Source organism: Octodon degus, unplaced genomic scaffold (assembly GCF_000260255.1).
Source record: "Octodon degus isolate 3935 unplaced genomic scaffold, OctDeg1.0 scaffold00087, whole genome shotgun sequence".
Classification (NCBI taxonomy): domain Eukaryota; kingdom Metazoa; phylum Chordata; class Mammalia; order Rodentia; family Octodontidae; genus Octodon; species Octodon degus.
Window position 1 is genome coordinate 806,329 of NW_004524663.1, and position 15,080 is coordinate 821,408.

The 15,080-nt window shown below is 37.7% G+C and overlaps 1 protein-coding gene across 1 annotated transcript in view; it reads right to left on the reverse strand.

Moving 5' to 3' along the window:
* Positions 1-2,810: 2,810 nt before the first annotated feature.
* Gda (guanine deaminase) overlaps positions 2,811-15,080 on the reverse strand; it is an 83,758-nt gene continuing 71,488 nt past the window's right edge. Inside the window, exons 11-14 of the mRNA XM_004637129.2 lie at positions 12,378-12,524; positions 8,708-8,838; positions 7,041-7,068; positions 2,811-6,242 (exon numbers count right to left, since the gene is read on the reverse strand). Coding sequence (XP_004637186.1) covers positions 6,172-6,242; positions 7,041-7,068; positions 8,708-8,838; positions 12,378-12,524 — 377 coding nt within the window. The 3' untranslated portion in view covers positions 2,811-6,171. The remainder of the gene's footprint in view (positions 6,243-7,040; positions 7,069-8,707; positions 8,839-12,377; positions 12,525-15,080) is intronic.

A 15,080-nucleotide genomic window follows, 5' to 3' on the forward strand; every position in this document is an offset into this window, starting at 1 on the left:
TTAGTTTTTGCGTAATACTTGTTTCCAGGAATGATTCTGGAAATATTACTTCCCTTTCAATTTCTTTAAGGAGTTTCAGCATTAGTGGTTTTAGTTCTTCTCTAAATTTCTTGCATAATTCAGCAGAATCTATCAGGGCCTGGGATTTTCTTTGTTGGTAAAGTTCTTAATTAGATTTTCAATTTCATTGGTTGATAATAGGGGCTTTTAAAAAGAATTTTTTTGTATATTTTTCATTTAGTGTTGGCAATTCTGTCCATTTCTTCTTTGTTTTACATCTTGCTAAAATATAGATTCCCATAGTAAGTACTGATGTTCACTCAATTTTTTGATTTATTGATTCTTGTAAGGTCGAAGTAATTTCATAACGATGTATACTAGATGTAGGGTTCAACTAATAAAGTTAAATTTGGACTAGTAAAAAAACATTCAATACTCTTTTAAATGCTTTTTTGTTCAAATAAAGGACTGAACACTTTCTTAATCCAATTTTTTAAAACATTAAAACAAAACAAAATTGTTTTTATTAGTGACAGTAGCTTAACTGAGTAGCCTTTTCTTGGTCTCTTAAAACCTTGCCACAAGCCGTTTTGCTATTGCCAGGTGTTTATTTGTACAACTTAATTTATTTAAATAGTGACTTCCACATCACACAATAATTTGCACATCTTAACTACCAATTGTTTCTGCCAATATACCTCTCGGGCCCACACTATGGCTAATTCATGAACATAAAGTATCTCTTCTGGGCATTTTGACTAAAACACTCTAAGAAGGAAAAATGTTGAGTAAGTTGTGTGAAGCAGGTCTACCACCACCATTGAATGCGAGGCTGCAATTTCTACCACTTGAGAGTCTGGTAAGATAACACAATAGCACAGTGAGTTATTTAAAGCCACTTTACTACTCACCAAAGGACAGCGAGGGGTGACCAAGGCCTAAAGCTCGTGGCAAGCCAGTCCCCCAAGGCTCCGGAAGGTTAAGATTAAGATGGAATCTCATGTGCATTTATCCCACATTGTACCATAGCTGAAGGACCTCAGAAACAACAGACTGGTTTTATACCTCATGCTGGCTAAAGTACCCCAGCATTGTTGCATTCTTAGCATGTTCTACATTACTCTTGAGAACTACTGCAGCAAGAAATGGGGGGGGGGACTGGATCACCAGGGTCACCTGGGGACTTGTCCAGCACATCACTCAAATGCTTGGGGATACATTTAGAGAAAAAAGGCACAACTGTCTTTGTACTGTGTTGTAAATAAGGAAATCACAAACATTGAAAAATCCTGTTGAAAAATCATACATGGGACATTTTTATGTAGGCAATCCTTAATATCACTTGATTTAGAATCAGAAAATTAATAATTTAAAGCTTATTTTTATCTCCCATCAGTCTGTATCTGTTAAGATAATATGCATCAAGTAGTGAGCACAGTATATGGCTGGATACTGTAAGTGATGTGTATGCCTCTTATCATTTTATTTAGTCCTTTTGGCCCAAAGACTGGCAATCATGTCAGTTCTTTGGTGCAAAGTATTTTGGAGCCATGGAGATTACAAAGAATTGGACGGCCACCCAGGAAGGAAGTGTCTGAGCTGAGAATGAAACACAGCTTGAAAGATACCAGAATACTGCGTCCAAAAAACTGAAGCTGATGATCTATTGGAAGCAAAAGAAAGCAATGTGGACAATGGCCATCCGCATAAAAAAATCAAAAGAAAACTGAGTAAAACAGTACTGAAAACAATCACGGCATCACAGATAAGGTGTTATCTATGCAATTTTGTTTTGAATACATACTTAAGAATTCTGTGAACTACTTCTTGATGTAGTATGCATTTTTGTTGTAAAAATATGAAAATATATTATGTAAACATTAAAAGAAATAGTGATTTTTTTAAAAAGGTGAACATCATAGCTTAATATTTTTTGTATTTTTGAGACAAAGTCTCACTGTGCAATTCAAGTGGGACTTAAATTCACTTTGTAGCCTGGGATGGCCTCAAACTCACAGCAGTCCTCTTCCCTCAGTCTCCTGAGTGCTGGGATTACAGGCATGGACACCATGCCTGGCTGAAAGCTTAATTTTTAAAAGGGTTTGTATAATGACTATCATAGGATAGGAGATATATGTAGGCCCATAGCTAAATATTCTATTTTGTTTTTTAAAAATATATGGAAAAGTGAAAAAAAATCAGGTTAGTCTGCTTATTAGACTGAGAAAATTCATATCAAACCAAATCACACAGACATGCAAAAATAAGGTAAACACATAATCTCATTTATTTTCTTAAAGCACAAAGGGGCTCACTCAGCAAATAACAATAAGCAAATCATATAAATAAATGTCAGTTTATGAATATATACATATATATTCATATATATATATTCTTAAGCACAGTCATCAGGAATTTACTTACAACATAAAGTGATTTTGACTAAGGAATGTTTTCTAATAGGCTTTTGAGTTGAAAGTGGACAGGAGAGTCACTGTAACACAACTGGTCAGTTAAGAATGACATGTTACCCAAGTCCCTTGAACTCCATGGACAATGGAAGCCCACTTAGAAGTTATACTGAATTGCACCAATTGAATTTCATTCCATCTCATTTCTGTTTGATTTTTGCACTTAATTAAATTTGGACTAGATCTACAAACCAACCCACCAGCTCTCCATCTCTGTCACACTCAAGTCTGTTGGGGAAGTGGGTGAGGCTAAGTGTGGAAACACACATGTTGACCAACACTGGGGTTTTCTTCCTATCTGTGCCCTCCTTTCCAGGTCTTTGCATAGTTTTTTTTTTTTTTTTATTAATTTCATTTGTGTATTCCCTTTGTATCTTTCTAGACATGAGACATAAAGTCTGAAGTCATACCTAAAATAGTGGATACCTAGGAGTCAAAAATTTCATATAACTTCTTTAACTGTTAAAGAAAAAAAATCTTCAAAGTTCCTAATGATCATCATTATTTACAAAGTAAATATTTCAAGTCATGATGCACTTCTCAGTCTACCTTAAATAACTCAGAGCACTCTTCAGACCTACAAATATTTTCAGCAGCAAAGCCAACTTAAAAAATGAACAATGAAAAGATGTCCAGTGGTCTTCAGAAGCCCCTAGTTCTGGCTATCTCCTAGGTATCCTGAAAGATAGAACTGATACAGTGTGACTTCCAGCCTGCCTTTGAAGTTTTCCATCTGTCTGGTTCTGAGGTGAAAAACTTAAAATCTGGAAGAATTACAAAACAAAACCAAAAAAACAGGAAGAGTCTGGTGGGGAATCAGAAGTCAAATGCATGTGAGTTTTCACCCCCATTATGTTTCCTCTCTAAGATCTTGGGCAACAGTCCCAAACAAGGATATTCAAGGGCACACTTCAAAATCAGTGAAGCACAAAGCAGCGTGTTTCTTACCATTTCCTTTCCTGAAACTTGCAGAATTCTCACTGAAGTAGAAAAGCAATTCAATGGAGTTCAAAGGGAACTTGTTTTGAGATATTGTCTTGGATTCTGAACCCTGTGAACAATTCAATTAGAGAAGCAGCTGGGGAAATAAAGGAGTAATGTCTCCTTTATCTTGGTTGATGACAAAGATATTGTCTCACACCCTGATCTTTTGCCATGTTTTCTTCTCTTTTGAAAGTCAACTTTACGTTAATTGATGAGCCTCCTTTTTTGTTCTGGCTGCAAATATATTTTGTGACTGGATAGCAAATGGTAAAATATGCTTTTACATTTTAAAATGTACTCCATTGAAAATATAATGATATAGGATATAGAGAGGTGATAATAGTTTTAATTCTTTCATGTCAGATAACAAACCATTCAAACTTAAAGTGCCCAACAGAAGTGGCTTGGGAGAGCACCTCTCCACAATCCAGAAAGTTATCCTAGACTAGGTAAAGGAAATATTTCAAAGTGCAGAACATCTGGCCCCACGTTTGTCTAAGGCCCATGGGTACTGAAAAAAAGCATATTTAACATTCAGGAACACAGCACTTGGGGAGTAAAATATTTAAGTTACAAAGGATGCAGAGAGATCAAAGTGCATGTAACTATTTCAGCACATTCCATTTTTACTAGAAAAGATATCCATTTCTTAATAGGACATCAGGGCTAAACTGAATGTATGACAAAATGTTTGTGTATGGCCATTATTCTCGCTTCTGATACTATATTTTATTTACAATACTGTATGTGAATCCCAAGTCTAAACAAAAACTGGTGCTCATTACCAAAATGCTCCCTTTTAAGGAAGGTGAAAGCATAAGGTCCTGGGAAGCCCAGGAGAAGCTGTTTGCAAACACAGGCCCTTAAGCATTTCACCCAAGCTCCTCAGTTTGTTTGGTTAGACAACTTGTAACCAAGTTTCTTTGGCAGGGGATGACACCCAGAGCACAGAACATTTGCCAGAACTATACAGAAATGGAAAGAAATCTGGTGGAACTGCTTTGATGTGGCTCAGGAATTACAAACACTGGAAATATAGACGAACATTGGAAATGAGGTTTACGGGATTATTAGTATCCCACAAAACAAACTATGCTATTTTCTTTTAAAAAATTATATTGCACTAATGCAATATTTATACAATCCAATCTGAAAGAGTCCTATCATGAAAAAAATCTGGGCAAATTACAATTGGATTAAAATGAATATGTGAAAGTAATATTCACCCTATAGGATAGGAATTGTGTTCTTAGTTGTGCAAATATGTGATGAACTATATTTTATAAGTTTTCTGTTATAAGGTAATAGCAAGAAGTTATACTCAAGTCCTAGGAATAAACGTTGTGCTATATTGAGGAAACCTATTTCCTTTCCTTGTTTAGATGTAGTGCTTGGCATAAATTAGGAAACACAAGACTTAAATAAGACACCACTACTTTCTGAGAATTTATCCTAGAATCACAATGTGATTTTAATTCTACCTTATGGGAAATGACACAATATTAGTAGGAAGCATAACATCAAATTGTTTAATATTCCTAGATGGCCAGAATATAAACATTAACTGGAATAGCTGTATATCTTGTATTATGCTATAATCTGAATATCCAGAAAATTTTTAAGGAATTAAACAGACAATTGGATACAATTAAAAAACATAGCACTTTCAACATATAGAGTTTAATACTATTTCTTTAACATAACTTGTCCTTCAATTGAAAGCTCTACCATATTAATATCTGAGGATGAAATTTCCAGCAGCTACAGCATAGGGTTGGGTAGAACAGGCCATTGAAAGAGAACTTCTCCTTGTAGCATCAGCAGCTTTGGACACCCAATGACTTGCTCCAATTTATGAAGGTGCAAATCTACACAACAATGATTTTGGAATCTGCTTCTCTTATAATAAAACGAAGGAATTATAACACCACATGGGTACAAATTAAGATGATTTTAAAGTACACAAACTATAACAATTTATGCCATGTAGTTATGTGACTAATATTCCTAAGAGACTTTAAGATTTAATACTCAACTTCTGTCAAATATTTTGAAGCACAGAATTATATTTAAAAAGCACGTGGCTTTCAATTTTTGATATTCATCCTTGAAAGAAGGCAAAACACAATGATACAGCTCTCTGAAATGTAAATTCCATTAAATGTAAATTTCTAACACAAGGTCAATCTAGAAACACATTTTAAAATTCAGCAAATTATCTCTTTAAATCAGTGTGCTTAGGATATAACTTTTAAACACAATCTGAAATGATTTTCCAACATTTGTTCACAGTCTTTTACTCCTTCATAAAAATATATCCATGGATCCATTTTCAGTTCCATAATTTTCATACTTACTACCTCAAAATAACTAACCAGATAGGAATATCTTTTCTTTCTATATTTCCATATATGTAAAAAGATTTTACTTCATCCCCATAATAAGCCACTGCTAGTAATAACATTCTCTTTTGCTTGAGCTTAACGTAATTCTGAATAGCTCAAAAGATTTTCATGAAATTACGAACCTGCCGGCTGGAGCTGGGAATAAATACACTTCCTTCAAACAATTTACCAAGTGAATACAGTAACTAGACACAGAAAGAGACCGTCATCCCCAGAATGAGGTACTGTTTTTGACTTTCTGACCCTGGCTGGGCCCAAAGGACCTACAGAACCAGGTCATCCTAGGAGAACCCTGTAGATGCCCATGGGTATTACACTGAGCTAGAAAATGGAACCACCTGCTTTCCACCCACATAAACCTCCTCAATATTTCGGTCGTCTCCTGAAAGAAAAAGAAAACAATTCATTAAGTGTTTTTGTGCTAATGATTATTTTAATTGCCATTAACAGAGATTTGAAAAATAAAACCTTTCTAAAGAAAGCTGCTTTCCCCTCCTCCCTTTCCTTTTCTTGTTCATAAACTGGTCAGGTTACTTGATCAGAAGATGCCATTGGTAATCTGAGGATTAACTGAAGGTAGAAATGACACTGAGCTGAAACCACTCCCATCCCTGTCCTTTCAGCTGAAGTGGTTACGGGCACTCTCAGCTGCTGTTGGAAGAGAAATATGGATCTTTACAATGCAGAATCGTACTCAATATGGTGACATGAGCTCCTCAGAAAGTGACACTACTTTCATCCCAAGTTCATGAAGCACAGCACTGCTCAATGGCAGGGGAGGCAGAGGACAGCCTTTGGCATTGTTTCTCATTTCTCTCTCAGTGAACAGAGTTGGAGAGAAGTTCAGAGGAAGCACATGAGAAGAAAGTCCAGGCCGTACTCACCACACATACAATGAGACAAAACAGACTGGGGTCCCAAAGGAGCAAAGAGGGTTGAAAGTCAAGATCTCCGCCTCTTTGCTCTTCATTCCTGACCTTAGACTTACAATGTATGTTCTACATGCTCATGGGCATTTCAGATAAATATTGTGACATCCACAGGATTGATGCTGAGGAGAGTTAAAGATGAATCCAAGCAGACAACATACAGAGTTTAATGTGTGGTAAAATGAATACAGAGACCTATACCCAAGAAAACACAAAGACCTTATTTAGCACAGAGATACACATGTACCTACCTAGATAGAAGAACTTCTGGATAATAGCCTAAAAGAGAATATAAAGATCATAAGAAATGGCTGAAATATCTTTCCTGTGAAGAAAATTCAAAGGAAACTGGTTGGCAAAGCCCGGAAATTGAAATTCATTTATCAATATCAAAATCTATTTCTAGTCATTCTTCCAAACAAATAAAATCCTACAACAAATAAACAAAAGCTGAAGCCAATGGTTATTAACAAAGATTTGTCCACTGGCAGAATGTCTGGAAGTTACTGGTATACAATGGTAAGGTCTTCAGAGAAAAAGTGTTATATAAATTAAAGAGACTAGTGAAATGATTGAAATATTTCAGGAGAAAATATTTCATTTTCTATATGAATAGAAAATGACTAGATGCATGGGATTCTTGGAAACTCACTCCAGTAAAAGAATAAATAATAATGTAAGACTAATGACGGAGTCAGGACACACTACCTAGAAAGTGAAACCTGGAAGGTCACTCTGATCTTCCTTCCCTTCACTTCCTTTCTTTCTGAAACAAGTACTCAAATCTAGGAAGAATTTTTTGACTCTCCCCCAATCAGGTCGCAAGGCCCTCCTGTGAGAGGCGCCCTCGTTGCATTTAGCGGAGAGGAGCAGCCTCCTTTCTATAAAAGGTTCTGTAGAAGCTGACCAGTCAGGTCTCACTAGCCTCCCCTAGTTCTGTCTCTTCACATCCTCCTTTTCTGTTCATTGCACTTCTCCACAACTACATTCTAGATCAAACTTAGAATAAAAATACTCAGTTTTTCTCATTTCTTTAGATTTTCATTTAAGAAGGATATTCTGCCACACAATACTTAATATATTTTCTGGCCCATCCGTCTCTTGCTGTATGGATTTCAACTTAAACCTAACATGGTAGAGAAAGAGACAGCTTTGCTTCCCTAAAGTAACAAAGGATATCAACTTGAAATAATTCAGTATTTTTCTTTGAAACACCTCAGAATGACATATTTATTGTCACATTTAGGTTAAATAAACAATTTATAAATGACAATAGTTAATTCTTTTTTGGAAACACTACCTTAGCAACAGCATGATGGTCATCAAGAATCATGTTTGAATTTAAACTCTGCGAGGTAACTATACTTAGGAGGCAATGAGTAAACCCCGTAACTTCCCCTAAGCCTCTCTGACACTATCATTAACATGGTAATATTAATCGTGCTTAATCTCTCTTGGAGTTGCCCTGATCACTAAGCAGGATTATGCCTGCGAGTGCCTGGCATTGAGCAGGCAGCGGGCATTCAGCGTGAGCTAACCGTGCTGTGGCGCCTTACAAAAACATACATTGGCTACACAAACATACAAAATGAAAGTATTTTCTTACTACAGATTTTTCTTTTCAGTTTCTTGAGACACGACCTCCCTATGTAGTCTAGGCTGGCCTTGAACTTGCAGCAATCTTGCTGCCCCACCCGGCCCTCCAAGGGCTTCAGATCACAGGCATGTGCCACCACACTTGACTACACTTTCTTAACATTGCTCTCATGGTGTGATAATAATTGTCAAAGGGATCTGACTTCTCCTCACGATTCTCCTGCATCTCCTTAGACTGCTTCAGGCTCTCTACTTTTTTCCATAGGGGAGCTATTACGATGTCTATGAGATGAATGTCTTTGGTAAAGTTCCTCTTACTTACTTCAAAAGCATTGAAAGCAAAATCGCAGTGAAACAGGTCAATGGGAGAGTCAGATGCTTTGGGGTTGATCAGGAGGGCATCGAATTCCTTGCCCACTTCAAAGTTGCCAATCTCATTCTCCAGGCCCAGGACTATAGAGGGGAACCAATGAGCACACAGTCAGTCTTACAGGCCATCTGATCATGCCCACGAACTGGTCTGCAAGGACAGAGACTGCCAACACGTCACTAGAAAAAAAATTAGTATCTTTGTAGTAGGGCAGAAGAGTGCTCTTGTTTAAATAGGTGACACGAAGTCTACTCACAAAAGCTGAGTGAACAAAGGAAAGCAAAATCTGAGAATAAAGAGTTCCCTTGATCGCCATAATTATAATTTTGAGGGTGTCTCTATCTCAGTGCTACCAGGGTACCTCTTGGGCAGCTGGGGTATGCTTTTCTGAGAAACATAACTGGTACAACATCGATCTTTTTTCTTCTCCCCATAACACTCTAGCTCCTTTCTTTGCCTGTTTTCTCATGAAACAGCTGACAAGACTTATTTCCTTTTTTTTTTTTTTTTTTTTTAATCTTCTATTTATCTGGCACAGGGTCTCACTACGCAGCACAGACTTGTACTGAGGCTCCTGTCTCAGCCTCCCCAGCACTAGGACTACAGGCATGTGCTACCACACGCACTTTCAGTGGCCGGCATGGCCTGTGTTACCAGGGATCAAACCCGAGTCCTTGAACTTACCAGCAGGCACTTAGACCATTGAGCTGTCTCCCAGCCCTAAAAAGATTTATTTTTATGGCAATGAAATGAACCATGAGTAAATAAAATCCTTTTGTATATTTACCAATGCAGGTATATCCATTGTAAATTCTGTAGTTTAAACCATTTGGATAGGAAAAAAAAGAAAAACAACTCACTTGGCAAAGTAAACAGCTTCTCATAATTCAAGAGTCCCAATGATTTTGAAAGGAGACCAGTTACCCTGTAACCTCGAAGGGTTTCTAGTTGCCCGAGAAGAATGATTTTCTAAAATAAGGCATGCATCAATCACGTGCATTGATTTGGCCTGTCTCTCAGCTGTAACTCCTGCCCGTGATTACTGGAGACCAGGGAAGAGCATCTCTCCTCTCCTTGATTTAGTTTTCAAAGAATTATAGACGGCTTTCCTGGTCAATGCAGGTATCAACACTAAATCTCCTTAAATTTATAATCCAAGCAAGTGAGCTGTTGGACAAAAACATGCACAAAACTAAGGTTAACCGATGTAGTTATTGATTTCAGCTGCTACACATGATGGCTGCCTTCTATTACTGTCAGAGCATAGTCTGTATTGAAAGAACTGAGTAGATTTTCCCTGGGAGGCAATGCAGTATATTTTATGAGTATGTATTCCAAATTGGCAAGGCCGAGTACTGACTTAGAGTCCTTGCTCTTAAAAGATTATTTAAATGGAAACTCTATTATTCTCAGAAAAGAAAAAGATCTTTTTTAATCTAAAAAAAGACCCTCATAGCAAAAGAGTGGTTATGAAAATCATTAGAAATGTTAAAAGCTGTTAGATGCCCTTCTAATTGTAGGGGAGACAGTCACGTATGACAGAAAAAATCCCTAGAAATTTTTCTCCTTCACTGACTCTACTTCTGTTTGCCTCTGACAAAGAAGCATGAGTTTTAAATAACTTCGGCATGAGTATTCATCGTTATGCCTATTCAGTATAAAACTTTTGTGTCTTTTGTAGGCTAGATAGCTAGCTCCATATTATTAGAACCTGAAGAGTTCAATAATGAGCTAACCAAAAAAGACACTGTGCTTTCAGTGAATTTGAAAAATAGTGTAATTCAGATTGCTACAGATGGACCCATCCATGAGGAAAACAATTCAAATGCTTCAGGAATTGCACTTTTGCTCTTTGGAATAAACGTTAGCTACATGCAGATGATTCAGATATACTTTGATCTTCATGAGAGTGACTTTAAAGGCTGTGGCAGGGCCTAGAAAATGCCACACTTTATTTTTCAATTATGTATTTGATACAGGGTCTCACTACCCAAATTGGATTTGTAATGATCCTCCTGTTTTCAGCCTCTCCAGCACTGGGATTATAGGTCTGTGCCACCATGCCCAGATTCAGCCTTCCTAGTGCTGGGATTATAGGCATGACCCACCATGCCCAGACAGAGTCACTGGCTCAGTGTGCCCCAGTGTGTCCCGTGGCATGCGGGACTGGGGATCAAATCCTCATCTCTGCACTTGTCAAAGCAGGCTCTTAGTCTGCTGAACTATTTCGCCAGCCCAAAGGCCACACTTTAAACAGGAATCCATTTATTTCATTTTGTTCCAACTATAGTAGAGACTCAAGTTAAGGAGAAGAAATCCTGTAACAGTAACCCAGCAGCCCAGAAACACAGATTTAAGAGGTACATTGCAAGGCAGAAAGGATTTGGTAGGCGTCTCATGATGGCTTGATCAGGAGCGGATCCTGCTGGGGCAAACAATGCACAGCCTAGAATAAAAAAAGGATTTGTTCAATTCAACTTGCTTGCACCAGGAAAATAGTGGAACAACTTAAACCAAACTGAGATGTGAAAGTACTGTGATGATGTGGGGAAGAAAGCTTGAAAAAATGGGCGACTCGAAACTTAAGAGTTTAAAAAATGAAGCCATGAGGCTTACACCGCTATTTTATTTTTCTTGAAATGTTCTGTATGGTGTTCACTACAACCTAGAGCATTCAGGGGAGAGACAGGAAGCTGAGTTTAGTGGCACAGTCCTCGTCTTTGGATCACCCTTCATTTCTAAGGTACAACATAGCCACACGACATCTATGTCTATCTTTGTCTGTGTGTTTTTAATTTTTGTTGGCTATCTTGATTTTGTGCTATTTTCACTATCATCCACTCAGATTATGCTGTATTTCTAAAATGACTTAAGCCATACAATCACATTTTTAAAAAATAGTTATACATGATAATTGAGAAGAGCTGGAGAATATTTGCTTATAAGCCAACTATATTTTTATCTCTTTCTTCTTTTAAAGAGGCTTGAGCAATTAGCGTTCTTAAATATATTCACCAAATACATCCATGGCTGAGGTAGGATTTACAGAGGAAGATAGTCTAGTGGAGGGGAGAAGATAAGAATCGGCACCCTGGCAGATTTTCTGGATCCAAATCAGGGCACACTGCAGCTTATCAGCATTGTAAAACTCACCGAAATTCCTTGCTTATAAAATGGAATTAAGAGCAGGGCTTATGAGAGTTCAGTGACAGCAAAATAAAGTGTGTTCACTGTGCCTGCGGGAAGATCTTAGTAAGTATGGAGCATCGCTTTTACTCATAGTACCACTCAATCCAGGAGAGAGCAAATACCTGACTCAATTAAAACAGTAGATGATTTTAAAGAACACAAATGCCTGTGACCAACATAAATATCCATTAAAATGATTACTATGATTATTGTCTATCAAATATCTATTCCTTCAAAGACAGTGAATTCACGGAATGATTCCTCCCCCACATACCTGAACATATATTTGCCTAGCTAAGTTTTGGGTGTATTATGGGAGGTATGACAGGAATTCTGAATAGCTTAATCCCACCGTTATGCACCTTCACATTCTCTCCCAGGACACAGGTTAGCAGAACAGAGCAATGTCAGAGAGAAATAAAATGGTCATTACCTTGGCTTCCTCCAAGGGTAGCTAGTCTGAAGACTTCTTCAAAGGTGAGGCTTTTCTCATTTACCTTATTAATTAAAAGGACATTGGAAACCATCACTGCTCTTCTGATTGCGTCAAGCATGGAATAGGAGTAACCGCCGGCCACATCTATGGTGGGGCAGAAAAGCCAGAACAGTAACTCTGTGAGGTCAAGTGGAATAGTAGGTACACACTTTTGTGGTGATCAGTGTCCCATCTTTGATATACTCACAGAAAAGCTCTTAGATATAAATACAAGTTAGCTACAAATCAACATTTCAATGATTTTGAAACCTATAATTAGGATCAAATGTATTCCTCTATTAGTTTCCTAGGATTGCTGCAACAGATTATAACAAATGTGGCTTAACAACAGCTGAAATTATTTCTTTCACAGATTTGGAAGTCAGAAGTCTAAAGGGCAAGGGCCGGCAGGGCCACTACCCCTATAAAAGCTCTGGGAAAAATCCTTCCTTCCTTAGGCCAACTTATGGTGGCTGCTGGCATCGCTTGTATTATCGCAGTATGACTCCGATCTCTTGTATCTGTCTCAAACTGCCTCTCTCCCTCTATGGCTTTCCATGTCTCTCCTTTCATGTGTCTTTATAAAAACAGGTCACTGGATTTAGGACCACACTGTTTTAGACAGATTTCATCTTGCCATCCGTACCTTAGTTACAATTAGAGAGACCTTTATTCTCTATCAAGTCATACTTACAGGTTCTGGGAGATGTATTTTGGCTCAAAATTCAAACCATTATAATAATTAACTTGCTAATAAAACTAAGCGTTTAATTTTTGAATATTCCCCAAACTATCACAAAAAATTTTCAAATATGTCTGCATAATTGCAAAGATAATTTAGGTAACATAACGTGATTTAAAATAAACTCAAGTCTGTGTTCTAAAAATTGTACTAACTTTATTTTAACCAAGATGAGAATGTTGCTTGCCTGCCTGCCTGGCCTTGCCTTGCCTTGCCTTGCCTTGCCCTCCCTCCCTCCGTCCTTCTCTTTCTCTCACTCCCTCCCTCCCTTCCTCCTCCTCCTCCTATTTCTCCTTCTTCCTTCTTCCTTCTCCCCTCCCCTCCCTTGTCCCTTCTCCCTCCCTCCCCCTCTTCCTCTCCTCTCTCTGGACACACAGTTTCACTATGCAATTCCAGCTGACCTTCAACTCAGCTCAAACTAGCTTTGAATTCACCATGATTCTCCTGCCTTAGCCTACCGAGTGCTTGGATTACTGGTATATGCCACCATACCCAGCAAGACGAGGACTTTAGAAAATTAAAAAGCTGCTTATCCTTTAGGATGAACATATATTTTGGGAAATGAGTATAATAACTAAACAATGCTAATGTCAGATTTCTACACTGGTTGGCATCATGACAAGACACTTTTTAGTGATTTAAATGAAGTACCTAATTATAGTAAGTTGAAATACTACCTTTGAGAAGAACAAATATACAAGGTAATGAATGAGTTTGTATAAGTGAGCTAGCATGTTGCATTATAGTAACATGTTCATGGCTAATAAAATAAACTTTTAACAAGGGTTCCTTCTGTCATTTCTCAGTAGATATATATAATATTTTTGTTTTGTTTTTGTAGTACCTGGAATCAAACTCGGGACCTTGCACTTGCCAGGCAGGCTCATGCCCCTGAGCTATGTCCCCAGCCCCAACATATATAATTGTCTATACATAGAAAAATTAGAAGTAATTTCTTGTTTAATAGCACTTATAGATTATAGCTCAATTTTATTTTGCTGTCTTATATGTCCTTAGATAAGACTGAAAGGAGTTTCTATAGAAAACGCTTTCCTCTAGCCAGGACAATATTGCCAGAAGACTACCCAGTTTCCTGAAAAGGTTTACTACATCTATTAAAGTTATTAGTCCTTGTAAGGAGATAGTAACCATCCATTAAGTCTTCATTATTGCATTATTACAAGTTAATTAAAAAGAAATAAAATATAGAAAAGAAAATCAACGTCAAACACCTAATAACCAACCAGCATCAACTATTATTCTATGTCAGGAATTATCCTGAGGATCACACGTTTGCTTAATCTTCAAAACAATTCTATAAATCATCTAACACCGTAACCTCATTTCAAAAAGGAACACTGAACCACAATGACAAGCTACATTGTCATCTGTCAAGGTAACGTGCCTCACGAGCTAGTGGTAGAGCTGGAGTTCAAGCCCAGGCTGTCTCAACATATATATATAACATATATAACATCTCCTCTCCAAAGTAGCGTGTTCATAAATCTGATTATTGGAAAATTTATCTTGGAAGCTTTTAGTTAGAGAGATCTCTCAGATTCTTTTCAGAAATTGTTGAATCAGGCTCAACAGAGAGGGAACTAAAATACAGCCAAGCTGGGAACTACGGAGAACTTTGTGGGCCTACTGACAAGGCTGCACACACCAAGTCCTACTGGAGAGTGGTACGCACAAAGGGTGAGAACAGCAGACTGTTGAGACTCTTCTGACTGATGTATTACAAGGAACCCAAGTGGACCCTTAGAAAGTAGTGCAGTACACCAGGAAGAAATAATGGCAGCTTGTGGTAGAAGGTGGGAGAGGAGGTCAGGTTTAGAAGGTAATAAATAAGGAGTCATGAGGCTGGGCTTTGTGCTGGCTAAGGCCTGAGTGAGATAAGGGAGAAGGTCTCAAAGATA